The following is a 25,048-nucleotide window of genomic DNA, read 5'->3' as shown; positions in this document are numbered from 1 at the left end:
TATTTCTTTAATTACAATACAATAGCACATTTATTATACATAAAATAAGATATATTTTGTGTCGTTTTAAGGCGAAAATTATGTTTTACGGGGACCTGGGAACGGATTATTCTCATTTTTAATGGTTTCTTATGGGAAATAAATGTTTGGAAGACAAACTTTTCACCTTACACACACTTTCTGGAAACCAATTAAATTCGTAAGCTGAGGTATCACTGTATGAGGCTCACTGGACTAGAAGGCGCACCTTCAATGAATGAAAAAATGTTTTCCAAATATAATGTATACATTATATATAATATAAGGCACATCACATTACAAGGCACTACAGTCGAGGCTGGGGTGAAATGTATTATTATTATTATTATTACGTATTCTATGATGGGAAATGGAGTCGGTGGAGTCTGACAGTAATTGGGACAGCTGTTGTGGCTCAATATTACTTCACATAAGGCGCACCTGCGTAAAAAGTGCAGGGTCATATTTGTTTTCAAGAAAATGAAGGCTTTTGGGTGCGCCTTATACACCGGGAAAATCAGTTAATCATGTGATGATTTTAATGAGTGGCTCTCATACTGTTCTCCTAACTAGCAAACAGACTGGTGGTGGGTTCGTCACATTATTTGGTGTGACACTGTGTTGTATCGGTCTGCGGGTCCACATAACAGACACTTCAAGGAAAGATGATTATTGCTAAACACTGCGTTATTCAGCCGGAGGCTCAAACTACAGACATTGAAACACAAACCGTTTGAACATATTTGAGTGGCATGCTGATATTTAGAATGTTTTAAGTGCATACAGCGTCCGGCAGTTGGGATGAGGTCTCGCAAGGCTCACATTTGCCTGCTAATTTTTAAATTCATTCAGATTAATTAAAATTTGTGACATGTCAAGTTTATAAGACATTTTATTTTCATTGAATATTGACAAATGAATTCAATTACTACTAGTTAGGGAAACCAATGGTTTCTTTTTTGTGATTCCATTCATTCTTGAAATGTCAGTTGAAGGAAAGTAATGGCCTGACATCACTCTTCACTTTCAGTTAACTCATTCACTGCCATTCACAAATGTATTCGGGAATTGAAAATATGACATAGAGCGCCATTCCTGAATGTGTTCGTGTTTTGTTTTTTATTCTTTGGGTGCCGATAAAGCGTGGGCCATGGCCTCTGGCAATGTTTTTTTTTCTCCTTCCACAAGGTGGCAGCATTTCCCTTTTTTCCATGTTAACGCTTTGTTCCAGCTTCAGCTGTTATTAAAGCGCTGTATAAATCAATAAGTATGTATTGCATTGCATTTTGGACAGCCGCCCTCATTTCAAGCTCATATAACTCCAAACCCATATAATTTAGGAATCAACTCTTTTTTTTCTGATGAAAGAAGATAGTCTAAGGTTTCTTAAGCTGCATTGAATGTTTATGTAGTCCTAAAACTCAATATTCTGTAGGTCTTGGAATTCGAGTGACAATGACAAAAACCCTGGCACTGGAGAAGACACATTTTTGCATGTCTGGCAGAGAATAAGTTAAAAAAAGGTCTCTATTTTATAGACTATAATTTTATAGTAAAAAAGAAGGGGGGAAAGGTTAACTGTGATGGATGAAGAACCTCCAGTGAAATTCTAAAAACGGGACTTCATTTGGATTTAACATGTATGCTTTTACTGCCTCACACTACACTCGTATGGTAAATGTATCACTCTGCTGTCTTGGGTACACAATCACCTTTTGAGGCGTGTGCCGCACGTCCGCTGTCCTTGTGCACGACATATTTCATAACATGGCAGGGTGGGATCTACTGACCCGAAAGCCTAAAGAGCCTGGCCTTCTCTCGCCATAAAAAAAAACAGAATTCGGTTTTGAACAGCAGACTCGAGCATCTGTTCATGTAACAGCCTGCGAGCGTCACATTTCTCAGGTTATTTTCATGGCACAAAAGAAACACAAACAACACACTGAGGTCATCCTGAAAATGAAGCATGTAACAAATGACCTTCTTTCAAGCGCAACTGTCTGACCTCACAGAAGCGCCATCATAAAAGATGGCTCCCGTGAGTCTGTGCAGCGCTGCGGGTTAATTGCTCCTGCTGGCGTGTTGCTGTGTGTGTTTGGGCTACGAAAGGAAGCTGACAGGAAGTCAATTCTATGGTGTTGTGAGCAACTATTTATGAAGTAGAAGCGAAATGAGGAAATGCTGCTGGCTTCACACGTGAAGGACGTATGAAATAAATAGAAAGGAAGGGTACAGTGAACACCCTTTTATGGTGAGGGATACACTCCAGATCCACTTGCAATAGGTGATAACATCATTTAAAGGTCAACCGACGTTTCTGGACAAGTTGTCCATAATTTGTAAAATGGCTTCAAATGACTTCTACTGAGCGTATTTTACAAAGATTCCACCGCTTATAGCTATATTTTACATTTTAAGACTCGCGCTGAATATTCCGGAAGTCTTGTTTTTGAGTTGGTGACGAGTCTTCACGTTACGTCACTGAAGGAATGCCCCTGACTGAAAAAAGGACACATTGTAGCAGTCCTTCCATCACGTCAATGCATTTTGCTGTACTTTGTTTGGTCTGAAAACTTCGTGTAGCACCAAAAAGAGGCAGAAGAGGGCGACAAAGCTCCGTGTAAGGAATTCATCAGCCTGTGGAACCGGGCTGATGAATTCCTTACATGGAGCTTTGTCGCCATTTTCTGCCTCTTTTTGTGCTACATTTCCTGCCCCCAGATACCTCAAAATGGGACGGAATAAATTCTTTAATCGATTGCAAAAATGTATGTTTTCCTCTTCAGAACTATTTGAATCATATTCATAACTGGATGAGTAACAAGAAAGCATATTCTCCGAATCTGAAGCCATTGTGTTGATTCTCCAGCAAGGCAAGACGTCTTGGGGTGACACCACAAACAAGGGGGCGGGACCTTCTGAAACCGCCCACTTCCGGGTTCATTTTTGTGCAGATTTTGGACACCAAGTCATTTTATTGGTGTTTTGCATATGAATAAAATATCATACTGTGTGTTTTGGGTATTTTAGATGCTATAAAACGTTTATGTCAGTTAAGAAATGAAAAAGTGACGTTGGTTGTCCTTTAAGAGTCACAGACATTTTGCTCCGACTGAGGCGCTAAGGTAGTTGATGTTCCCTAATTCAAGTTTTGCCATTAAAGTTTCCGTTTTCCTCATTAGCTTTTGTGTTTAGCGCAAACCCTGACTGGTAAAGTGAATATTTATCATCAAACTGTAGATTTCCATGCATGTTGCCCAGTATTTTCTTTATCCGCCAACACGACGGTTATGAATGAGTTGATGAGTTTCATCTCAACAGACAGGAACCATAAAGAAGCAGCTTTGACGCAGTGACGGATGGATACCTTTAGCCGGAGTCCTTTGTGGGGACTGGGTATGAGATAGAGACTGAGAGAGTGCGGAGCCGTCATCAGAGGTTAGCTCGTGCTCGCCATCTGCAGGGATGGTGGGGGTTAGTAGCGATTGCAGAAAGAAGGGATTGAAAGATGGTGGTGCGGGGGGGGGGGGGGTGTTGGGTGGATTGAAGTGGTGGCAAGACAGCCGGAGGTGAGCGTGTTGGGACAGAAACAGGAGAAGTGGGGAGGGAGTCAAGAGATTAGTGATAACACACAACAGTTAGAATTCAGACATGGACAGACGCGTTTCTGAAAATTTAACGAGAGATCTCCCCGAATTCCTCTTTGGCTTTTTTATGAACATGATTTCTTTTTACAGAACTATATATTATATACTATTGTAACTTCTTCAGGTTGTTCCATTTGGTTTCGAGGTTTATCATGGTTATTAGTATAAAATGTTGCATTTAATCAAGGCTGGAATTTCTATCTGTAATTTGAGCTTTTAAAAAAGTGGTATGCAAAATATGGCACACGGACCGCACCAACCACAACACAGGTGTCAAAGTCAAGGCCCGGGGGCCAAATCCGGCCCGCCATATTATTTTATTCGGCCCGCGAAAGCAAATCTAACTTGTGAAATTCCATGATGTTTGTTAAAGTCCGAACCAAATTTTCAAATTGTCCCACGTAAACCACAAAAAGTCATTATTTGTACTTCAAATTTAAAAACTAGTTATTCATTGTTTTGTTGTGTGCCATGTATACAATATGTGGAGATGATGAAACATATATATGGTTTCCCAAAATTCATAACGGCCCTCCAAGGGAAACCGTAACTGCGATGTGGCCCCACTTTGACACCACTGAACCACAAGTTTGTTTGAGGTGATTGTTTTTTACTTAATGTGACAAACAAAATAGATCATTTTCAACAGCAACATTTGTTACTCTAGTTCAAGGGTGTCACATTGTAGTTACGGTTTCCTCTCGAGGGCCAATATCAATTTGGGGAAGCCATTAGAATGTTTCACCCCTCCACATACGACATACAAATTAATGAATAACTATTTTTCAAATTTGAAGTAAATATATGACTTATTATATTGTGGTTTTCATCTGACGATTTGACATTTTGGTTCGGACTTTAGCTAGCTCGCATCATGTAACTTGACATGCTTCATTTGCTTTTGCGGGCCGAATAAAATAATGTGGTGGACCTGATCTGGCCCCCCGGACTTGACTTTGACACCCGTGGCCTAGTTAAGGTGCCAGCGCTGCTCAGTAGAAGTGAATATGCACGACCAATGCACAAAAGATGCTCCCAAATCACAATGGTACATTAATTAGCATGCTCAGGGTTACACATTGAGTACGCCGAGGACCCGCTCACAATACTTGCATGCACTCGGGGTTGTTTGACAGGCTGTAAAAGTGCTCATTTGCTTTTGTGTCTGTGGAAAACTCACAAACATTGCAAATACCTTGTTTAATATCCACTTTTTTTTATGAAATGACTTGTATGGATGACTCCTTGGGCCTTATGTGTGTGCATGTTGCCATGTCATGTTTTAGGCCAATCCAGACAGTCTCCAGCTGGCATGAAGATTGGCCACTGGGGATTGGCAGGATTGCGGGGGCAACCGTGTCATAGCAACGAGACGCAGGCATGAGGCGGGTGTGATGACCTGCTGTCTGTTCGTTCTGCCATCTTAGTCAAACTGGCCTCTTGTGCCTACATGCTACAGGCTACATGCACACATGCAGACACGCACAGACACACGCACACTGTTTTTGCGCTCTGCGTGCACATACAGTTAGATTAATGAACACGTATGGAAGGCACATATTGCAAGGTTGCACGTCTCAAGTAGAATGCAGTGTTGAGAGTTCCTACATTTCGCTGTTCACTATTGACTTTTCCCATGCCCGAAAACAAACTATGATTAGCATTTCCTGTGTTTGTTTATACAAAAAAAAAAACAAAGCGTCTGTTGTGTTTGTTTTTGTGATTTTCCTGGGATAGACTATAAACACATAAAAACAAACAAAACATGAGATACACACTACACACAACTACATTTCATGTATAAGAGCCTTTCAAAACTCTCAAGGTCACTTTTTAGTCACAGGATAAGTTTTTCTGTGGGTGAGCAGCGGCAGCCACATGCACCCACGTGTACTCAACCCGGAATAACTCAAATAGGTAGAAAGTTAGCTAGCCAGCTAGCTAATAGATAACTAATAGATAGCCAGCTAGATAGCTAACTAGCCAGAGAGCTAATAGATCGCAAATATGTAGCCAGCTAGTTAGCCACCAGGCAAGTTAATAGATAACAAATAAATAGCGAAATAGAGAAACGATCACCAGAAAAGAGGCACAAAATGGCGACCTCCTGTGGCTACCTCTGTTTCCACAGGCTGATTCCTTATATGGAATGGCTTATATGGATTCCTTATATGAAATTCCTTCTATGGAGCTTGGACACCCCCTTCTCTTGTGGGTGCACACAAGGTTTTCAGACCAAACAATACAGCAAAATACATTGACGTGATGGAAGGACTGCTACAATGTGTCCTTTTTTTTCGGTCAGGGGGCGGTCCTTTCATGACGTCACGTACGGTCTTGTCACCAACTCAAAAACAAGTCTTCCTGAATATTCAGCGCGAGTCTTAAAATGTAAAATATAGCTGTATGCGGTGGAACCTTTGTAAAATACGCTCAGTAGAAGTCATTTGAAGCCATTTTACAAATTATGGACACAACATGTCCGGAAACGTCAGTTGTCCTTTAAAGTTAGTTATATAAGCCTTAAACATACATTCCATACAGGCATAAGCAAGCATATTATTGAATCTGTCAAGGGTATTTAATCGTTGAGCATGAACAAGTTCAGAACCAATTGTCATGGAAAAAAAATGTGTGTGTGCCTGTGCACCACCTACCGAGACCCAGTTGCCTTCTTTCCACGTTTTTGCGATACTCTTGCAAGTCCTTCTCTAACAGCTCACTGAAAGGGTTGGGAGGCTGTGGAGCCATCTGTTCCTCCTCCGTGGGCACGTATGGCTGCCGTGGACACACACAAACAGTTAGGAGGGAGGCATAAAACAGTGAATAGACAGCAAGCATCATTATGGCAAAAAAATAAAATCACCCACCCACTCCCGTATTGAAAATATTTGATGATTTCCATTAAAAAAAAAGCTTCTGAATGATGGAAACGTTTATAGTAACACTTCAAACTTTCAAGACAGTAATATTCTTCTGATATCTTGAGCCTCAATGGGGAAATGTCAAAAGTGCATAGTCAAGACAATGAAACACGCATACATTGCAATTGTGGTCACAGGCATACACACAATACTACAACCTGACCATATCTGTGAAACATCAGAGTATTTCACCACGCCATTACATCTAAATAACAGCACTTTGTAATGATTTGATGTACCAACACAATGTAGAATTTGGTATGTATCTATCTGTGACCATTCTTAGACAACAAAACATGAGGTTTGTGCTGTGACAAAAAAAAACTATACACAAGTCAAAAAAGGAGGAGTATGTTGAAATACTGAAAACAATCACAAATATTTGTGCGTATTTACCAGAATGTGGATCTGCACTTGAGCCTTCAACACAAGATACCAACCACACTCAAGTCAGCGTGAAAAAGTTACATCTGAATGTTTTCATTACACCAATATGCATGTTTTACTTTGGCATTTAAATAACTGTTCGCGCATAGCACCATCGATAATTGAAAGATATTGAAATCTGTACTTGCACTGTACTGTAAATTTGGCGGCACCATCGTCACATGGCTCCCCCTTGTGGCCAAGAGGGGTTACTCAGTGACTATACTTTGTGAAAATTAACAGCTTGGATCTCAAAATCAAACACAAACTACACCCTAAATCTGTTACCAGTCAATCACAACAGCCAGATGTATTTTAGCGATAAAAACTTCAAAATACCATCTGCTCAAAATTACAGTGGATTTTCCTGTTAATTTGTTGGTCTTTATGTATGTATGGACTGTGCATCTTACTCGTCGTGGCTGATCAATTGGGATGCCAGCGAGATGCTGTGAGCGTGGCCCTGATGTTGTCACATCACATCGATTCTGCTCTCGAATCTGTAAAACCACAAGGCTAATTAAAAATGCAAACCTAATATACTAAAAACAAGAATTCCAGATGTGAACCGCCAGTATACATTTGTGCTGGCGTTATCATTTCAAAGTGAAAGAAGTCCCGTTGAAGAAAATCATATTGTATGGCAGTACTTAACGGACAACCGACGTCACTTTTTTGTTTCTTAACTGACATCAGAAAAACGTTTTATAGCATCTAAAATACCCAAAACACGCAGTATGATATTTTTAGTCAAATGCAAAACACCAATAAAAATGACTCAAAGTGTCCAAAATCTGCAAAAAATTGAGCTGCGAGTTGGGCATTTTCAGAAAGTCCCGCCCCCAGTTCGTGACGTCACGCCAAGACGTCTTGCTTTGCTAGAGAATCAAAACATTGGCTTCAGATTCGGAGAATATGATTTCTTGTTACACCTCCAGTTATGAATGATTCAAATAGTTCTGAAGAGGAAAGCATACATGTTTGCAATTGATTAAAGAAGTCCCTCCGTGTCATTCTGAGGCATCTGGACTGCAATGTAGCGTCCCAGAAAAGAGGCAGAAAATGGCAACAGAGCTCCCTGTGAGGAATTAATCAGCCCGTTTCCACAGGCTGATAAATTCCTTATATGGAGCTTGGTCGCCCTCTTCTGGCTCTTTTTGGTGCATCATGACGTTTTCAGACCAAACAAGCACAGCAAAACGCATTGATGTGATGGAAGCTACAACATGTCCTTTTTTTCGGTCAGGGGCGTTCCTTCAGTGACGTCACGTACGGACTCGTCACCAACTCAAAAACAAGACTTCCGGAATATTCAGCGTGAGTCTTAAAACGTAAAATATAGCGGTGGAATCTTTGTAAAATACGCTCAGGAGAAGTCATTTGAAGCCATTTTACAAATTATGGACACAACTTGTCCGGAGACGTCGGTTGTCCTTTAACAGTTAGTCATCATCTTAAAAATCTTCTTTCAGTCTTTAAATCTTGCCTGTTAAAAGATTTCATCATCCATAATGACGTCAGACTCACTTTATTCCTCTTCTGCAGGACCTCCTTTGGGTCTGTGTTGAGAGGGACAAATTGATTGGGGTCCTCAATTTTGATCGGCGTTCCAGGCTCCTCTGCTTTCATCCACTGAAAATGCAAATAAGACGAACAATTAATTACAGGGCCACCATGAAATTTTTTTGAATCAATAATAATAATAATAATAATAATAATAATAATAATTTTTATTTCTAGCGCCCTCCAGGACACTTTACAGTCACAGACAAGCATAGATACAATAATAGATAAAATACAATTATAAATAGAATACAACAAATAAAATACAATTATAAATAGAAACAAGAGACAGAGCTACACAGAAAATGCAATTTTAAATGGGTGGGTTTTGAGATGGGATTTGAAGGTGGGAAAAGAATCGATGTTACGAATGTTAGGAGGATGTGAGTTCCAGAGTTTGGGTGCAGAGCAGCTGAAAGCTCTGTCCCCCATTGTGCTGAGACGGGCAGGGGGGCACACGGAGGTGGAGGGAGGAAAAGTGTTGGGGTAATTCGCTATATGAACATCTTTAAACATCTTTTTGCGTCGTTGTTTTTGTTTTGGACTTTCTGACACGTCATCCTGCCTGCCTTTACATGATGTCACATCCTATTACGTCACATCTTATTGCGTCGCACCCTGTCCGTCTTATAAATGCTCTCCCAGTTTCGTCTTTCTTCTCTCTTCTTTATTTTCTGTCTGTCTCTCCTCGGCCGGCCCCACGATGGCTCTGCCGTCTACAAGATTAAACTAATTTATTCTGTTCAACACCTGGCTTCCTGCTGAGAGGCCATGAACCAAGAACGATCACTATTAACCCATTAAAGAGGATCTAAGGGAACGAGCGGGAATAGAAATTTGAAGGTCAGATAGTTATGGGGGGGTAAGGTTATGGATAGCTTTAAATGTATACGGAAGAATTTTAAAGTTGATTCTATATTTGACCAGGAGCCAGTGGAGCTCTTGGAGAACGGGGGCGATGTGGTGAAAGGATGAGGTTCAGGTGATGATCCACTGATATTACACACAAGCACGCACTCACAAATATATACACATTATATTATATATATTATACATTCGCCTCAAAGTGCAAAGTGAGTATTTTGTCTTCATGTTCGCGGCCTGGTTCTCGGTATATAGTAGTCCCATTCAAATAATGTGTTTCTTAGATTTATCAAAGACTTTTGCCTTTTGCTGCTGTTTTTCATGTCTGTTTTTTGTCTCTCTGTAATCAGTGATTGACTGGCAGCTATTAGCTATCTATTGGCTTGCTAGCTAGCTTTCTATCTACTTGTCTTACTATTCTATTTGAGTTACTTCCGGGTTGAGTGAACGCTGGCGCGTGTGGCTGCCGCTGCTCACCCACAGGAAAACTGATCCTGTTACTGTATCGTGACCTTGAGAGTTTTGAAATGCGCTTCTAAATGAAATGTATTATTATTATTAAACTAAAAAATAAATAGCAAGGGAGGTTTAAAAAGAAACGGCTATTTTCCAGTAAAGTAGTATCTTTTTCAACCAGCAGATGGCAGGGTAGTATAACACTACAACGCTACTGAAGTTGTGAATCTGTCTACTGACCGTGGTTGTCCTGCTGTGATTGTACCGCTCGTGTCCACCTTCCACATCAACCTTGGTGTAACTGTTAGGCGAGTTCAGCCAGCGGGTCTTCTCCCGCTGCTGCCTCTGCTGCATAAACTTGAAGGGAAGGCGCGTGGCATCAACGTCCTCTTCGAACATAAACGCAGTGACGGTGGCGGGGATTTCTACATCGCTCTTGTGCCTCGGCTTCTCACGCATGATGGGATGGCGATAAGTATAACCTGTTCTATAGCCCTGTGAAGGAAACAAAAAATAACATCATCAATAACGGAGGCTCAAAGGGTCAGGATCAAGTCATGCGTGGTTGCCATTTGACCCACCAGGTTGTCTAACATCCTCATCAGAGATTCAAACTCCAGCTCGCCGACTTTCCATTTGTAAGGACTGTTGACGTTATGGGAAACTGTGGCGGACACAGCGTGTACTCGTGATTTATATTTCTCTTGGTCCAGCACAATCAGGTTGTCAATGCTGCCGGCACAGGAGATGGCGTTCACCTAAACGCAGCCACAAAGAGAAGGATTTTATGACCAGCAAACATCTGCCAAATAAATATTGCCAAGTAAAACCCTTTAGTGCCCATCGCGTGCAAGGAACGCCGATCCTAATCTGCCTTGGGACAAAAATGTCATTTAGCAAAAGACACAGGGCTTCAATAACCCTAAAGAACAAATCACGCAGAGCACAACAAAAATGCTTGGGGAGGATTTATTTATAGAAATTAAGCTGGGCTTTTCTGTAGGATTAATGTTTTCCTTTTTATTTTTTTGGCCTGACTGGGCAGACATGCAGGCGACATAACGACATCACTAAAAGCGAAAATAAAGACTCATAAAAACTCAAATAAAAATTACGAGTGAATATAGTTTGTTGTAAATGGCTGCCTTGCAAGTGGACCTCTTTTAAAAGACACATAAGACTTTTTTTGTTTGATGATACCTGGATTTCACAGGCATATTGTGCGTTGTGGATGTAGTGAAAGGCCTCTTCCATAGATTCACCCAGAGCAATCAAGCCGTGATTCCGCAAAACCAGAACCTGTAAAAACGAAAGCAAATATTGAAATGTTGCACAGTTGAGTTCCATTTATTCTTTTTAGTCGTGACAGCCAAAAGCCCAACGCTAAATTGGGCAGGGTGGAATGTTACTTTATTGTACCACACCCACAGTCATTAGTTTTGCAAGGAGGGATGCATCATAGCTGTTTTCGTTTCCCACGACGAAAGAGAACCGCTCTTTTGTTTTGGATTGTACTAATTATTAGAGATGAAAATAACATCAGTGCATGCTTTTTAAGTGCCAGACTTGACACGAGAGCGGCGTCAAACTTTCCATCAATGTCACCTGAAGGCCAAAAATCTCTTAACTTTTTATGAGAAGTACAGACCCCATGCTCACCAATAAAAATGACTTAGTGTCTCTCTCTCTCTCTCTATATATCTATATATATATATATAGTATATATATATATATATATATATATATATATATATATATATATATATATATATATATATATATATATATATATATATGTATATATACATACTGTATATATACTGAGTATATATATATATACACACACACACAGTACATATATATATATATATATATATACACACACACAGTACATATACTGTATATACACACACACACACAGTATATATATATATATATATATATATATATATATATATATATATATATATATATATATATATATATATATATATATATATATACACACACACACACACACACACACACACACATATATATATATATATATATATATATATATATATATATATATATATATATACATATACACACACACACACACACACACATATTATACACACACACTGTAAACCGACGAATGATTGAGCCCTCTCATTTTTGGTCCAATTATTGTGTATCCATAGTTGACAGTGTCAAAACACACATCCTGCATGTTTTAAAACGTTCCGCGTCCAAAAGGTTTTTCCAACCTTTGCTGTGGGCCCCAGAGCTTTTTGCAGCTCTCTGCGTTCAGCTGGCTCATCCAAGCTACCCTGGTAGTTGAAATAGGCAATGTCACCCAGGATGAGCGCCTCCTGAGAAATGGGCAGGATGCCGCACTTCATAGAGGACACCTATAAACAGAAGTGAGAAATAAATTTAAGCTAAGATAGTGACTTCCATCCGCTGTTCTGTGGAATAGTATGGCATATGAGATTGTCGGCAATGTTATTGTGCGTGTGTGGAACATCTACTGGTCCTCCACTAGATGGCAGAAAGTCACCTGTGTACAATCGGCACCTGTTTCCTAAACCACAACAGATTAAGAGATAAAATTGTGACAGCTAATCTATATTTATTCTACATATTTATTGTATGATATAACATGATATAATATGATATAATCCATCCATCCGTTTTCCTCATCTGTTTATCCTCACAGGGTACGCAGGCGGGCTGCAGCCCAACCGAGCTGTCTTCGTGCATTGGGGGGGGGGGGGGGGGGGGAATCCTGAAAGGGTTGAAAGCCAATCGCAGGGTACACGAACAACCATCCAAGTTTGAGTTTTGTGAGTATAAGGATTAAAAATAGGTGGATAATATACATGTAATGTAAATTCTATCATGAGTTCATTGGGTGCTTTATGGTCCGACTTTACATGTGATCTTTCGCAGAGACGGTGTAACTGGCACCAATATTGTCATTAGTTACCATGACAACAAAAATATAGTAATTTATTTGGGCTTGTTGTTTTGTAAAGAAGTTTAATATTTTTATGTATTTGAACCTTCATATTTATATTTTTCTTAAAATCCTACTCAATAATTTAATTCGAATATTTAGTCACGATCACTTCCGGTTTCAAGCCACATATTTCGATATGCCAAAAGTAGGCAGGGAAAGAAACAGAACCAGAGAAATTGTGGGAGAAAGCGCCAGAGAATAAAATTTACATTATACTTTTGGTTTGCAAGGTGCACACGGTAAGTTATTAATGTACCTATTTACTGTATGTCTTGTTGACCATATTATAGTAATGTTGATTTTTGTTTTAAATGTCGTTTTGTTTTTCACATTGTTCCATAATAAACGTTTTGGACATCAGCACGAGGTGTCATCCTTGACCGGGGTAGACGCACTGCGCTTTGTAAATTGCATTGTGGTGTTACAAAAAAAATACATTGCGCGCAATGTTAAATACAACGTTTAACTAAACTGTGTCATTTTCTGAGCAGTATTATGATATCAATTTACTTGTCGTTTCGAGTAATTTGCAAATCGAGTAGATTTTTAACCAAACTTACGGCAGCAGTGGCAGGAGTGTGCACATGGATGACACAGCGGATGTCTGGACGCATCGAGTAGATGGCGGCGTGGGGACTGAAACCAGACGTGTCGATGCTCAGGTTGGTGGAACCCTGCTCGATCACTTCGCCAATGATGTTCACCTTCATCTGAGGAAGGATGGAAAACAGTCGGGAGTTATCACATTTTTTTTCCCGTGATCTTTTTTTGTCAAAATGATAATATCCATTGATTAATCGACGGCATTGAATCTCATCTCTTTCACGTTGACCAACGCATATTGGACCTTGTCGGCCATTTTCTGACGCGAGTACACAAAGCAAGGAAGATGAAGACCTGCCTGGATGAGTTAGGTATAGAAGAAATAACACTGGCCGCAACATCATCAAACCTTTGAGTTGAATTAGAACAACAACGATGAGCTCCAAGGACATTAGTGACTCTGACAAAAAATACCTGCAAACAAGCTCAAAAGTCTTCCAAAAAGCTGTGCCAGATGGAATTTTTTTTTTTCCCGTAAGATAAGAACATTTTAATATGGCATCACGCAGACAACTACCCGTGCATCGTCAAATGGTTTGACATTGTAAATTGACACAACCTCTGCTGTTAAAACACAGTGATACAACAGTCAAGCTGATAAATCTTTTACAAAACCAATACAGCCAACACCATAAATGTCATTAACAACCCTTTTTCCTGCTTGTAAGAAACACCGCAGGAAATTGACAGTAACATACGACATGATGAACTTGTGGTATTCCAACTGTATTAACTTTTAGTTCTTGTATTATTTGGAGTGATATGGGCTTGAGCGAGAGGTTCAAGACCTGCAAGGGAGAATAGTCTAGATCAGGGGTGTCAAAGTCATTTTTTGCCGCGGGCCACATTGTAGTTATGGTTTCCGTTATGAATTTGGGGAACCCATTATAATGTTTAAATCCCTTCAAATATTACATATAGAGCACACAGCAAATTAATGAATAACTCGTTTTCAAATCTGAAGTCAAGAATAATGACTTTTATTGTGGTTGAAATCCAAAAATATGAAATTTTGTCTCAGATTTTAGCAATCATCATGGAATTTAACAAGTTTGATTTGCTTTCGCGGGCCGAAAAAAATGATGTGGCGGGCCGGATTTGGCCCGCGGGCCTTGACTTTGACACCCGTGGTCTAGATACTGACAAGCGGGAAGAGAATAAAGACACCTGACCAAAGAGGCAGAAGTGTCAAGCCAAAGAGGGAAAAAAATGGCCAAAGTGTATGCAGATGTCAAGGTCTGGCTGAAAGTTAATGGCAAACAGAAACCCTGCCTGCAGGCATCGTGCACTGCCACCACATGTTGTTCCGATATAAAGCAGAAAACCTCAAGATCATATTTCTCTTTCACAACACAAACTGGGAGTGTGACTTGTAGCAACAGGAAAGGGCATCAATCTTGCAGTTGGACGCACATGAATCATATTCACCTCAATCAATTGAACACAGACAGAATATGTGTTTTTCCCCTAAACCCTGCCTTTTCCATGCTACTAGTAATAATAAGAATAACAATAAATCAAATATGTATATGACAGTACACGCGCACAAAGCAAATAACACTAAACAAAAGCAGAAAGAGGGAACACGTGCTTTTAGTGCAAGGACTGCATCCATGTGGTTAAAGGGCCAACCGATGTGTCCATAATTTGTAAAACGGCTTCAAATGACTTCTATTGGGTGTATTTTAATAAGATTCCACCGCATATAGCTATATTTTACGTTTTAAGACTCGCGCTGAACATTCAGGAAGTCTTGTTTTTGAGTTGGTGACGAGTCCTCACGTGACGTCAGAAAAGGACCGCCTCCTGACCGTAAAAAAGACGCATTGTAGCATCTTTCCATCACGTCAATGTATTTTGCTGTACTGTTTTTTTTGAAAACCGTGTGTTACATCCAAAAGCCGCCAGCAGAGGGAGTCAAAGCTCCATGAAACGAACATATCAGTATGTGGAAACGGGCTGATTCATTCCTCACTGCTCGGTGGCCATTTTATTGCCTCTTTTTGGGTGAGACATTCCCCCCCAATGTTGCCTGAAAATGACACAGAATAAATTCTTTAATCGATTGCAAACATGTATGCTTTCCTCTTCAGAACTATTTGAATCATATTCACAACTGGATGTGTAATAAGAAAGCATATTATCCTAATCTAAAGCCATCGTTTTGATTCTCCAGCAATGCAAGACGTCTTGGTGTGACGTCACAAACTGGGGGCGGGACTTTCTGAAAATGACCAATTCGCAGCTCAATTTTTTTTTCAGATTTTGGACACTTTAAGTCATTTTTATTGGTGTTTTGCATTTGAATAAAAATATCATACTGCGTGTTTTGGGTATTTTAGATGCTATAAAACGTTTTTCTGATGTCAGTTAAAAAACAAAAAAGTGACGTTGGTTGCCCTTTAAATAATGAATGGATGGAATATGAATTTTTTCATATTTCTTTTGCAAAAAGATAAGTGAACATACACTGTGTAAACTGTATCAATGTGTCGAGAATTAAGGAAATTATAAAAATTAAACACATTTCTTTTTAATAGAACGGCCTACGACCGAGTATACGAAACGGTGTGCGACTGGTATAGGAACAAGTCAAGTCAAACTGATGTAAATCGCAAACATGTTTCCTTGCCAGAATACCAGAATTATATATGAGATACGAATGCTACTCCATTTGCTCACGGCACTAGTAACTTTGAAATGTTTTGGCCTCCCCTCGCTCAAATGGAAACAACATTATTGTCGTTCAATGTATCGATCTTTCAAAACCAGGGCACCACTAATGTCGACATACTCAGACATGGGCAGCTGTCAGATAATACAACATTGATTTGCTTTCATCACATGTCCAGCCACATTTCACTTCACCCCGGAATGCCCTTCAGGAGCTGCTGCCCAGTCAGACAACGCTAAAGCTGAAAGGTCCCCGGCGACATGCCACAGGTTGTGTCAGAACGATGTTAAACATGACATGGCTTGATAAGAAATGTCTAAAAATGGCAATGACACTCAAGAGCAAGGAGAAGCGAGGGTGGGCTGACAGGAAGCAAACCGACCACTTTGACATCGAGTATAAAGACTCTCATTTGACACTGTTGGCTATCATTTGGATCAAATAGCAACTCTGCAGCTGCATCAGCGAAATTGAAATAATCATTTCTGCCTGAAAACAAAAAGTCCAGCGAGATAGAACCAAACCCTTTGCAGTGAAGTAACCTTGTCTTAACATTGCATCTTATACTGACATGGGAATTGACTGAGATGTTACTGATAGCTTAAAAACAGCTTTAAAATGCCCATTGTAACGAGCAGTGCTGGCTTCCAAATTTACTTTGGTAGCCAAAATACCTTTAAGGCAGTAACATATTAAACCAGCTTAACAGGAATGCATGAGGTCACTCTCAGTAAAGGCCAAATGCATTTTACCACTGTTAATTATTGATAGACAATTTTCATGTGGTTCAGACCAGCTGGAAGTTTGCTCAAAGCAACTTTTAGCTAAAGGACATGGCCCAAAACAGTTCTTGTTTATTTATTTTTTGTCATTTTGGTATCATTGCTTTGCTTCAAACTATTTGATTATCTTTTGATTTACATCCTGATAATGCACTTTCATCAGTGTTTGTTCAAATAACTCACATTACACTGCTCTTAATGTCAAAATATTACGTTTTGGTGATTTAAAAAAATAACAGTTTGAACATATACCACTAGTATTTGGAACCACAATTACATGATAAATTACAATTACAGTAAAGTCTCGTTATATCGATATTCAAGGGAGTCCGAAAAAATATCGATATAACCGGGACTATCGATATATCCGACCCTGTTTGCATGTAATTTTCTCCGTGCGTGCATAGAAATAGTATCGATATAACCGGGACTATCGATATATCCGATATCGATATAACGAGACTTTACTGTATTTACAAAACTAAATTACAAAACTAGAGGTATTTTATAGCGCTCTTCTTGGATGGTATTGACTCGTTTTCTTTAGTGGCTGTCTGCGCAGATAAACAACAAAAACACAATGAAGAACAATGGTGTTGTTAAGGATATACCTGTCACGGGTGGTGACGGACAGGTATAGCCCTACATTCACTGACATTTTTGTATTCAAACACAAAGTAGCCTTTTCAGATTTATGTTTCCTTCAAGCGAAACACAATCAAAAAGGAAGAAGCTACATTGGTGTTGCCACCAATGAAACTCGAGTCTCACCAGGTTTGATGCAGACGCCTCAGCAAAGGAGAGCCCTCTTGGGATGATCAGGATGTGATCTTGCTCTTTGCTGATTCTAGCCTTAGGAGTAAAACAAAAGACATGTTATTACACTACTGTATGTATAATGAAAAAAAAACAATGGATCAATGTGTTCCTTCTTCACTAGATTTGCAGTATACATCTCAGTCTTCTAATTTTTTTAATATGCTTAGAATATTTTTTTTTTATCCTTTCACCCCCCACCCTTATCCCCTTTCAAATTGCTGCTGATGACTGCAAATTTTCCTATTGTGGGAGGATTAAAGGATTTCTGATTCTGAAAAAATATGATTAATTTGCAGAATACCGTATTTTCCGCACTATAACGCATACCCAAATGGTTTCATTTTCATTTTCTGAACCTGTGCGTTATAATATGGTGCACCTAATATGTGAAGTAATATTGGGGGTGAATGGAATTGTCAGAAAGCTGATTTGTAGTCTATTAATAAAGTTTAACTGACCGAGATTAGATAAGAAAAATATATATATTTGTCCCATTGTGGGGAAATTAGCAATCTCCAGCAGCAAAATCGAACAGAGTGGGGTTAGAAAAAAGAAACAAAGTATCACATGCACAAAAATGGCGAAATTCAACTTCACCAGACAGAGCACTAATACAGGGACCCAATGGATCCAGCAGAAGATATTATATAATATATTGCGCAAGTATATACGCATACGTAATGTAATGTGCAAGTACAGTATATCGAAAAACAAATAATGAGTTGACCGCCTAACTATAGTTATAAGGCTCCTGCAGTGCTTACTAATGTGTTAGTCATTTCAATCAGATGTGTCGGAGGAGGGAAACTACGAAATCATGCGAGAAAGCGGCCCCTGGGGAACCGGAATTTGAGATCTCTGCTCGTAAGGATGATTTTGGAAAGGCTTACTGTGATATAGGAGCTGGCAAAGTGGGCCCAGTTAAACAGGTCCACCAGTCTATAGAGGCTGGCCAGTTTACAGCGTATCAACTTCTCTCCTTTTGCCATGATGCTCGCTTCCACATTGTATATGTCATTAATGGGTGTGACCATCCCCAAACCTGAAAAGGGAAATATAAAATAAAACACACACACACATACACACACAAAAAAAGACAGCCACAGTTGACTTCGGCGCTTTGCTTCTTTTTCTTCACTGATGTACTAAACACACCACATACTGCATCATCAACTCACTTAAAAAGATGGATTGAGCTTCTGTAATCCTTTTAACATATGATTCAGCATTTAGGTGCACATTCCACATGTGCAAATGGAAGTCATAACTCAAATAGAAAGTGCGAGAAAAATGCCTGGCTCTAGGCCCAAACCAGCATATCGGCCTTCAAAATGGGAAATCTTACATCTTTAAACGTGCTTATTTTTTATTTCTCCATTTATTTTAACTGTGGGCATGCGGTTTGCACTGTTGATTGGTCCCCATGGTGACAGGCCACACAGCAACGAGTACTTACTAAGTGGGGAAGTGTTGTAACCAGCCATTGAACTCGCCATGAAGAAGTCAGCAATCTGTCTGAGGGCCAACAGACCGGTGGGGTTGTTCCCTTTGCGCTGCTGCTCTTGGATCAGACTTTCCAACTCCTCCTTGAAGGCCTGGGAGTTGAAGTTAGGAAAAGAAGATATTAGATGACGTGATGTGACGATAGGCACCCCCCCCCTCCCCACCCAGAACAGCAGGAGGAATGTTGGCTCTAATGAAAGATCACCATTAGAGCACATTGAGAGAAGACAGTGGAATGATGACTGTGGGAACATGAAGTGAAACACAAGCAGTACTTAATCACAGATTAGCCATGCTCCTTTGGCGACAGCAGGAAGGCATCCTCAGTGAAGCTGATTGGCTGTTTGGTTAACAAGCATACACATGATAGGCTCAATCGCTAACACCATGTGAGATCTTTTGTGTTTGTGAGGCTAATGTTTTCATCCAGACCACAGTCACCTCATCAACCTGTGGAAGTACCTATTAACACGCGTTTTGTGAAACCGTGTGAATACAAACGTGAAAGGTTGAGTTACTTATCGTAAATCCGAGCACTGGAGAAAAGACGACAACATTACAATGAGATGGACATACGTCTGTGTAGGGTCTCAGTCGTACAGAAGTGGGTCCATCGATGAATAGGTGTCTTCAGCCGTCATCTGTATTTCTTTGAAAGTACAGATGACGGCTGAAGAAACCATTTCATCAATGAGATGGACAGATAGAAAGATTACTTTATTAATCTTGAGGTGGAAATGTAACAATGGGGAAGTGTTATAACCAGCTATTGTACTCGCCATGAAGAAGTCTGCAATTTGTTTGATAGAGGGCAATATACAGTGTTTGTGAATTTTTGTGAAAGACACTCTAAGGAACTCATTGAATAATTTGAAAACAAAAGATCACATTCATTTACCTTCCTATCAAGCTGTAATTTGCTGCGTTAATGAAAGAGAGAAATTCTGGATCTGGGTCAAGTTTTACTACCTCTGTGATTGAGTCCTGGCTGAGGTCTTTACTGCTGAAATTGGGCGATTTTCGTACTTGCGACTCTGTGGTGCATGTTAAAGTAATATGACCATTACAAAAGTGTAAATTCGAAGTACAGTCATACCTCACCTTACGAACGCTTTAAATCACCAACTTTTCGCCTTACAAACATTAAATTTGCGAGAATATAATCTTGGCATACGAACCACTTTTCGGCGGACGAACCAAACCACAAAGTGCCAGAGTGGCTGGCGGACCGAGGCATTGATTAGACATCACCATTTTTTTTTTTAAATCAGCTATCCACGCTCCTTTGACTGATAATAATAATACATTTCATTTATAAGCGCCTTTCAAAACTCTCAAGGTCACTTTACATTCACGTGATCAGTTTTCCTGTAGGTGAGCAGCGGCAGCCACACGCGCCAGCATTCACTCAACCCGGAAGTAAATAGATAGAAAGCTAGCTAACCAGCTAGTAGATAGCTAATAAACATCCAACAGATAGAAGCCACCTAGATAGTTATATAGCTAATAGCTAGTTAGATAGATAGTTAGTTAGCTAATACACTGAATGTCCCTATTAAATACACAGATAGAAAGCTAGCTAGCCGGCTAGTAGATTGTACCAAGCAGAAAGTGGTTCAAGCGATAAATGTGTTGTACGTAAATATTTTGTATGATTAGAAAAATGGGTGATGGCACCATTTCCGAGTGAGGACTCTCTTAACAAGTATCCGCTTATACTGAATTCAAGTTTTGATTGCATTTGTCTACTTGTACACCCCCTTTGTACTTTGTTGCCTGTGTGAAAGTGTTTTGTGAAAACTGGAGCAACCCCCTCTATTGGAACACCTCGAGTCCCAGCGCACTGCTGATTCTGAACCATGGCCAAAAATTCCTCTTTCCCTGGTGGTAATGTTGCTGTGGTAATCCGAAAGCGGATGTCTGACTGTGAAGGCCCAGCGTTGTGTGTCGGGCAGTTCCTTGTTTGCCATCACATTTACATTATAGTCTTATACAATCAAAATAGAGCTCGCTCTAATAGACACTCTGACGAAGGCGGAAGTATACGCCGAAACATGTCAGGTAATTGAACACCTAAAACACCAATAAATGAGCTCTGAGCAATTAAATGTGCACATTTGGTGTGACGCGGATGTACTCTGCCAGATCAATTTGGGTATGTTCCAACTCACTTGCAAACCAAATGAGGTCAAGTTCTTTGGAAAATCAATAGATTTTTCCCGTTCTTACTGAACTTCATCATACAACGGCTGGGAACGGCTTATTCTCATTTTTAATGGTTTGTTAAGGGAAATAAATGTTTGGCAGACAAACCTTTCACCTTTCACACACTTTTTGGGAACCAATTAAGTTTGTAAGCTGAGGTATAAATGTACTGTAAATAAAAAACACAAATGCTTATAATAAAAATGTATTAATAAAAATAAAAATCTAAAAATGTATATATTTTTTTTACATTTTCTTTTGTTTCACCTTACAAATGAACTGTGTCACTAGTTGCTTTATAAAGTGAGTATTGTGGTCAAAATCGGGAGTCTCACGATTTGATCACTTGTATGATATTCGCCAGCAGGCATCTGCTCAACAGTTTGTGTGTTGAGTATTGAATACTCAAAAAGATTATGACAGCAGGGATTTGACCGCATCATGCAAACAGATTAATTCTAGGGCTGAAAGTGGAGCTAACCGTTAATACGTGCACCACCCTCCTGACTTCTGCAGCAACAAAAACAACATCAAGGAAGTTGTTGATTCTGTGGAGGGGTCACAATAACCATAAAATAAAACCTCAGCTGAATCAACATAACATTGCGACATCCATTGACTGATTCCGCCACACAACCTGTACAAACGCACTAGATGAAATAAAAAAATGCTGCTCACTGTCACAAAGAGCTCATAAACAGTTTTCCACAGCAGAGGTGTTTGGCATCAGTTTTGCCTCTGCTCATAAGTGCTGGTAATTGTTGACAAACATGACTATCTGGCATAGCATCAGCTACATTTACAAAAAAAGCATCAATAATGACATTCAAAAAGCCATACACATGCACACGCACACGGGCACACACACGGACGCTCCTGTTTCAATGGTTTTGTGAGGTCCGGATAACTCCAGATAAAGTAGTGAGGACCACCGGTGCTGATAAGTTTAGAGAACTAGTGTTACATTCACCCCATTTCCCACTTCAACTTCTTTAAAAACAATGAAATAAAAAGTGGACTTGAAACTGAAATAACAGCAGGAGTGAGGTTTCTGAATGGGTACATTCAAAGTCCTCACCCCTTTAGTGAATTTGGTTAAAATATCGTTTTGCTTTTTGTGGTATGAACTTTTTCCACTCATTAAACACACACACACACACACACACACACACACACACACACACACACACACACACACACACACACACACACACACACACACACACACACACACACACACACACACACACACACACACACACACACACACACACACACACACGGTGAGTAAAAAGTGTGTATCCAAGTAAAATTAAAATACACCAAAAAAATCATTTGGGTTGAATTTGTGAGGACCTTCCTGAAACTTTAACAGTTGCATACAGAGACCCTCTAGAAGCCTTTAGAATGAAAAACTTGTGAGGACTGGCTAAAAGGTCCTCACTTGTCAAAAATGTCCTCACAACATATGGTATAAAATGTTAGTGGTCCTCACAAGACTAGTCATACAAACACACACACACACACACACACACACACACACACACACACACACACACACACACACACACACACACACACACACACACACACACACAAAGGAATAAACCCCTTTTCCCCTTAAACATGCTGAAACCTGTTCCTGTTGTGTCATCAAAATGTTGCTGTTGCAATCCAACAACATAATGGTGTTACAGAGCAGGATAGTCTGCCTGCGGGCTGGGCAGTGCTATCGATTACGCCAATTTATCCTCGATGAATGCATCTGTGAAACAAGACCAGCTCCATAAATATAATTCGGCTCGTTTTAAAAGCGCATGAGTATAAACGGTCACGGTGGCATTTTTTGTGTAATTTGCGTGATATGATTTTGTGTTCCAGTGATAAATAACGAAGACATGAATGATATGCATTATAACAACTGAATTGATGTGGTTGACACTTTGCTTTGCCTTCAACAGTTGCACAGGAACTTTCACAAAGTTTATTCGCCAATGGAGGCAGAGAAACGATGGAGTGAAACACATCTGTCTCTGAGGGATGGAGAGTGGTTTTAAAAAGAAATCTCTGGAGGAGGTTCAACCGCTAATGTTCTATCAAAGACACCAACGGGACTTTAAAGAGAAAGGGAAGAAACCGAATAGACAGTGGCCGTTACATGAAGCTTTAGCAAAAAGGGCTCTCGGCAGAAGCTGTCAAAGCTCATCAATTATCCACTTGTGCTCGCGGACATGTGGGATCGGAAGCGGGCAAGACGCATACTTCCTACAATTGAGAATATGACGAATAGGACGAGTCATGTCAACCTAAGGTGTGAGTAAACTAAAATAAGCTTCCAAATTCTGGAAACCAACTATTCAGCAGGTCAGATGACGATGGACAGAAATGTCCAAAATAAAAGTAGCATAAGAACGTGCGGTTCAAATTCTATTCCAAAGTGCTCCAATCGTTTTACCTTTTAGATCACAGAGTGAGTAACGTCGAACTAGAGCTGTGAAGCCCCTGACAAAAAAAGAACTAAAATTAAAAAAAAAAACAGTCATCTTAGCTTTGCAAATCTGGTGGGGTTTGCATGTAAACTAGGTTTTATTTTGCGGGAAAAAAGCAAACCAAAACAGCTTCTCAGCCACCCTCAAGGAAATGTCACACAAATGATCTTACTCCATTTGGCAAATATACAGCTCTGTATGTGGAAAAAAATAGAGCACACTGAAATAAGACATGTTCGTGTCATGAGGATTACGTTACTTTTCCCTTTTATGAGGTCGATGCAGTTTTAAAGTGAGAATACAATTCATATTTCTGAGCATAATGGAACATAACTTTTCCTTATAGGGCCTCAGAGGAAACATCATTATTTATTTGAAAACGTTACACATCAATAAACTGAAATGTGAACATTGAAAAACCACCTTTCATGATCCTGTACATTAAAGGACAACCGACTTCTCCGGACAAGTTGTGTCCATAATTTGTAAAATGGCCTCAAATGACTTCTACTGAGTGTATTTTACAAAGATTCCACCGCATATAGCTATATTTTACGTTTTAAGACTGCGCTGAATATTCAGGAAGTCTTGTTTTTGAGTTGGTGACAGGTCCGTACGTGACATCACTGACATCACTTCAGTCAGGGGCGTTCCTGACTGAAAAAAAGACATATTGTAGCAGTCCTTCCGTCACGTCAATGTATTTTGCTGTACTTGTTTGTAGTACAGTCAGTCCATCGATGAAAAGGTTTCTTCAGCCGTCATCTGTACTTCTTTGAGGGTGTCGGACGTTATTGTGTTACGTGGACATTATTTTGTGGCAGTTCTCCATTGTCTATGAATCCAGGCACTTCTTCCTCGAAAGTATTCGGCCTTACCGATTTAAACTTCTAAAAAAAGTAAACACAGTTGCACGATGGTTCCAAGTCTGGTCTATATTGGTCTGCCTTTAAACGCAACCTGCAATCTGAGAATCAGAAGCATGTAATCTACGAGTCCGCTCGTCTTGGAAGAGTGGAATACAAGCAAACAGAAAGTGAAGGAGAGACTATGAAAGGAAGACAAGTC

The 25,048-nt window shown here is 39.8% G+C and overlaps 1 protein-coding gene across 3 annotated transcripts in view; it reads right to left on the bottom strand.

The window, feature by feature from the left end:
* The window catches only part of add3a (adducin 3 (gamma) a), a 53,693-nt gene that overhangs the window by 4,910 nt on the left and 23,735 nt on the right, over positions 1 to 25,048 (bottom strand). For 2 of the 3 annotated variants that reach the window (XM_089005834.1, XM_089005835.1), the window contains exons 3-14: positions 19,240 to 19,378; positions 18,674 to 18,825; positions 17,736 to 17,816; positions 13,466 to 13,615; positions 12,151 to 12,294; positions 11,099 to 11,197; positions 10,480 to 10,656; positions 10,139 to 10,393; positions 8,543 to 8,647; positions 7,429 to 7,515; positions 6,323 to 6,443; positions 3,386 to 3,475 (exon numbers count right to left, since the gene is read on the bottom strand). In XM_089005834.1, the coding sequence (XP_088861960.1) occupies positions 3,386 to 3,475; positions 6,323 to 6,443; positions 7,429 to 7,515; positions 8,543 to 8,647; positions 10,139 to 10,393; positions 10,480 to 10,656; positions 11,099 to 11,197; positions 12,151 to 12,294; positions 13,466 to 13,615; positions 17,736 to 17,816; positions 18,674 to 18,825; positions 19,240 to 19,378 (1,600 nt within the window). The remainder of the gene's footprint in view (positions 1 to 3,385; positions 3,476 to 6,322; positions 6,444 to 7,428; positions 7,516 to 8,542; positions 8,648 to 10,138; positions 10,394 to 10,479; positions 10,657 to 11,098; positions 11,198 to 12,150; positions 12,295 to 13,465; positions 13,616 to 17,735; positions 17,817 to 18,673; positions 18,826 to 19,239; positions 19,379 to 25,048) is intronic. The other variant, XM_089005836.1, reaches the window with a different exon arrangement.

This window comes from Hippocampus bargibanti, linkage group LG10 (assembly GCF_051943395.1).
Source record: "Hippocampus bargibanti isolate YZ-2025 linkage group LG10, ASM5194339v1, whole genome shotgun sequence".
Taxonomy (NCBI): Eukaryota; Metazoa; Chordata; class Actinopteri; order Syngnathiformes; family Syngnathidae; genus Hippocampus; species Hippocampus bargibanti.
Note: the sequence above shows the minus strand (reverse complement) of the source record. Positions and strands in the feature narration are given on the sequence as shown.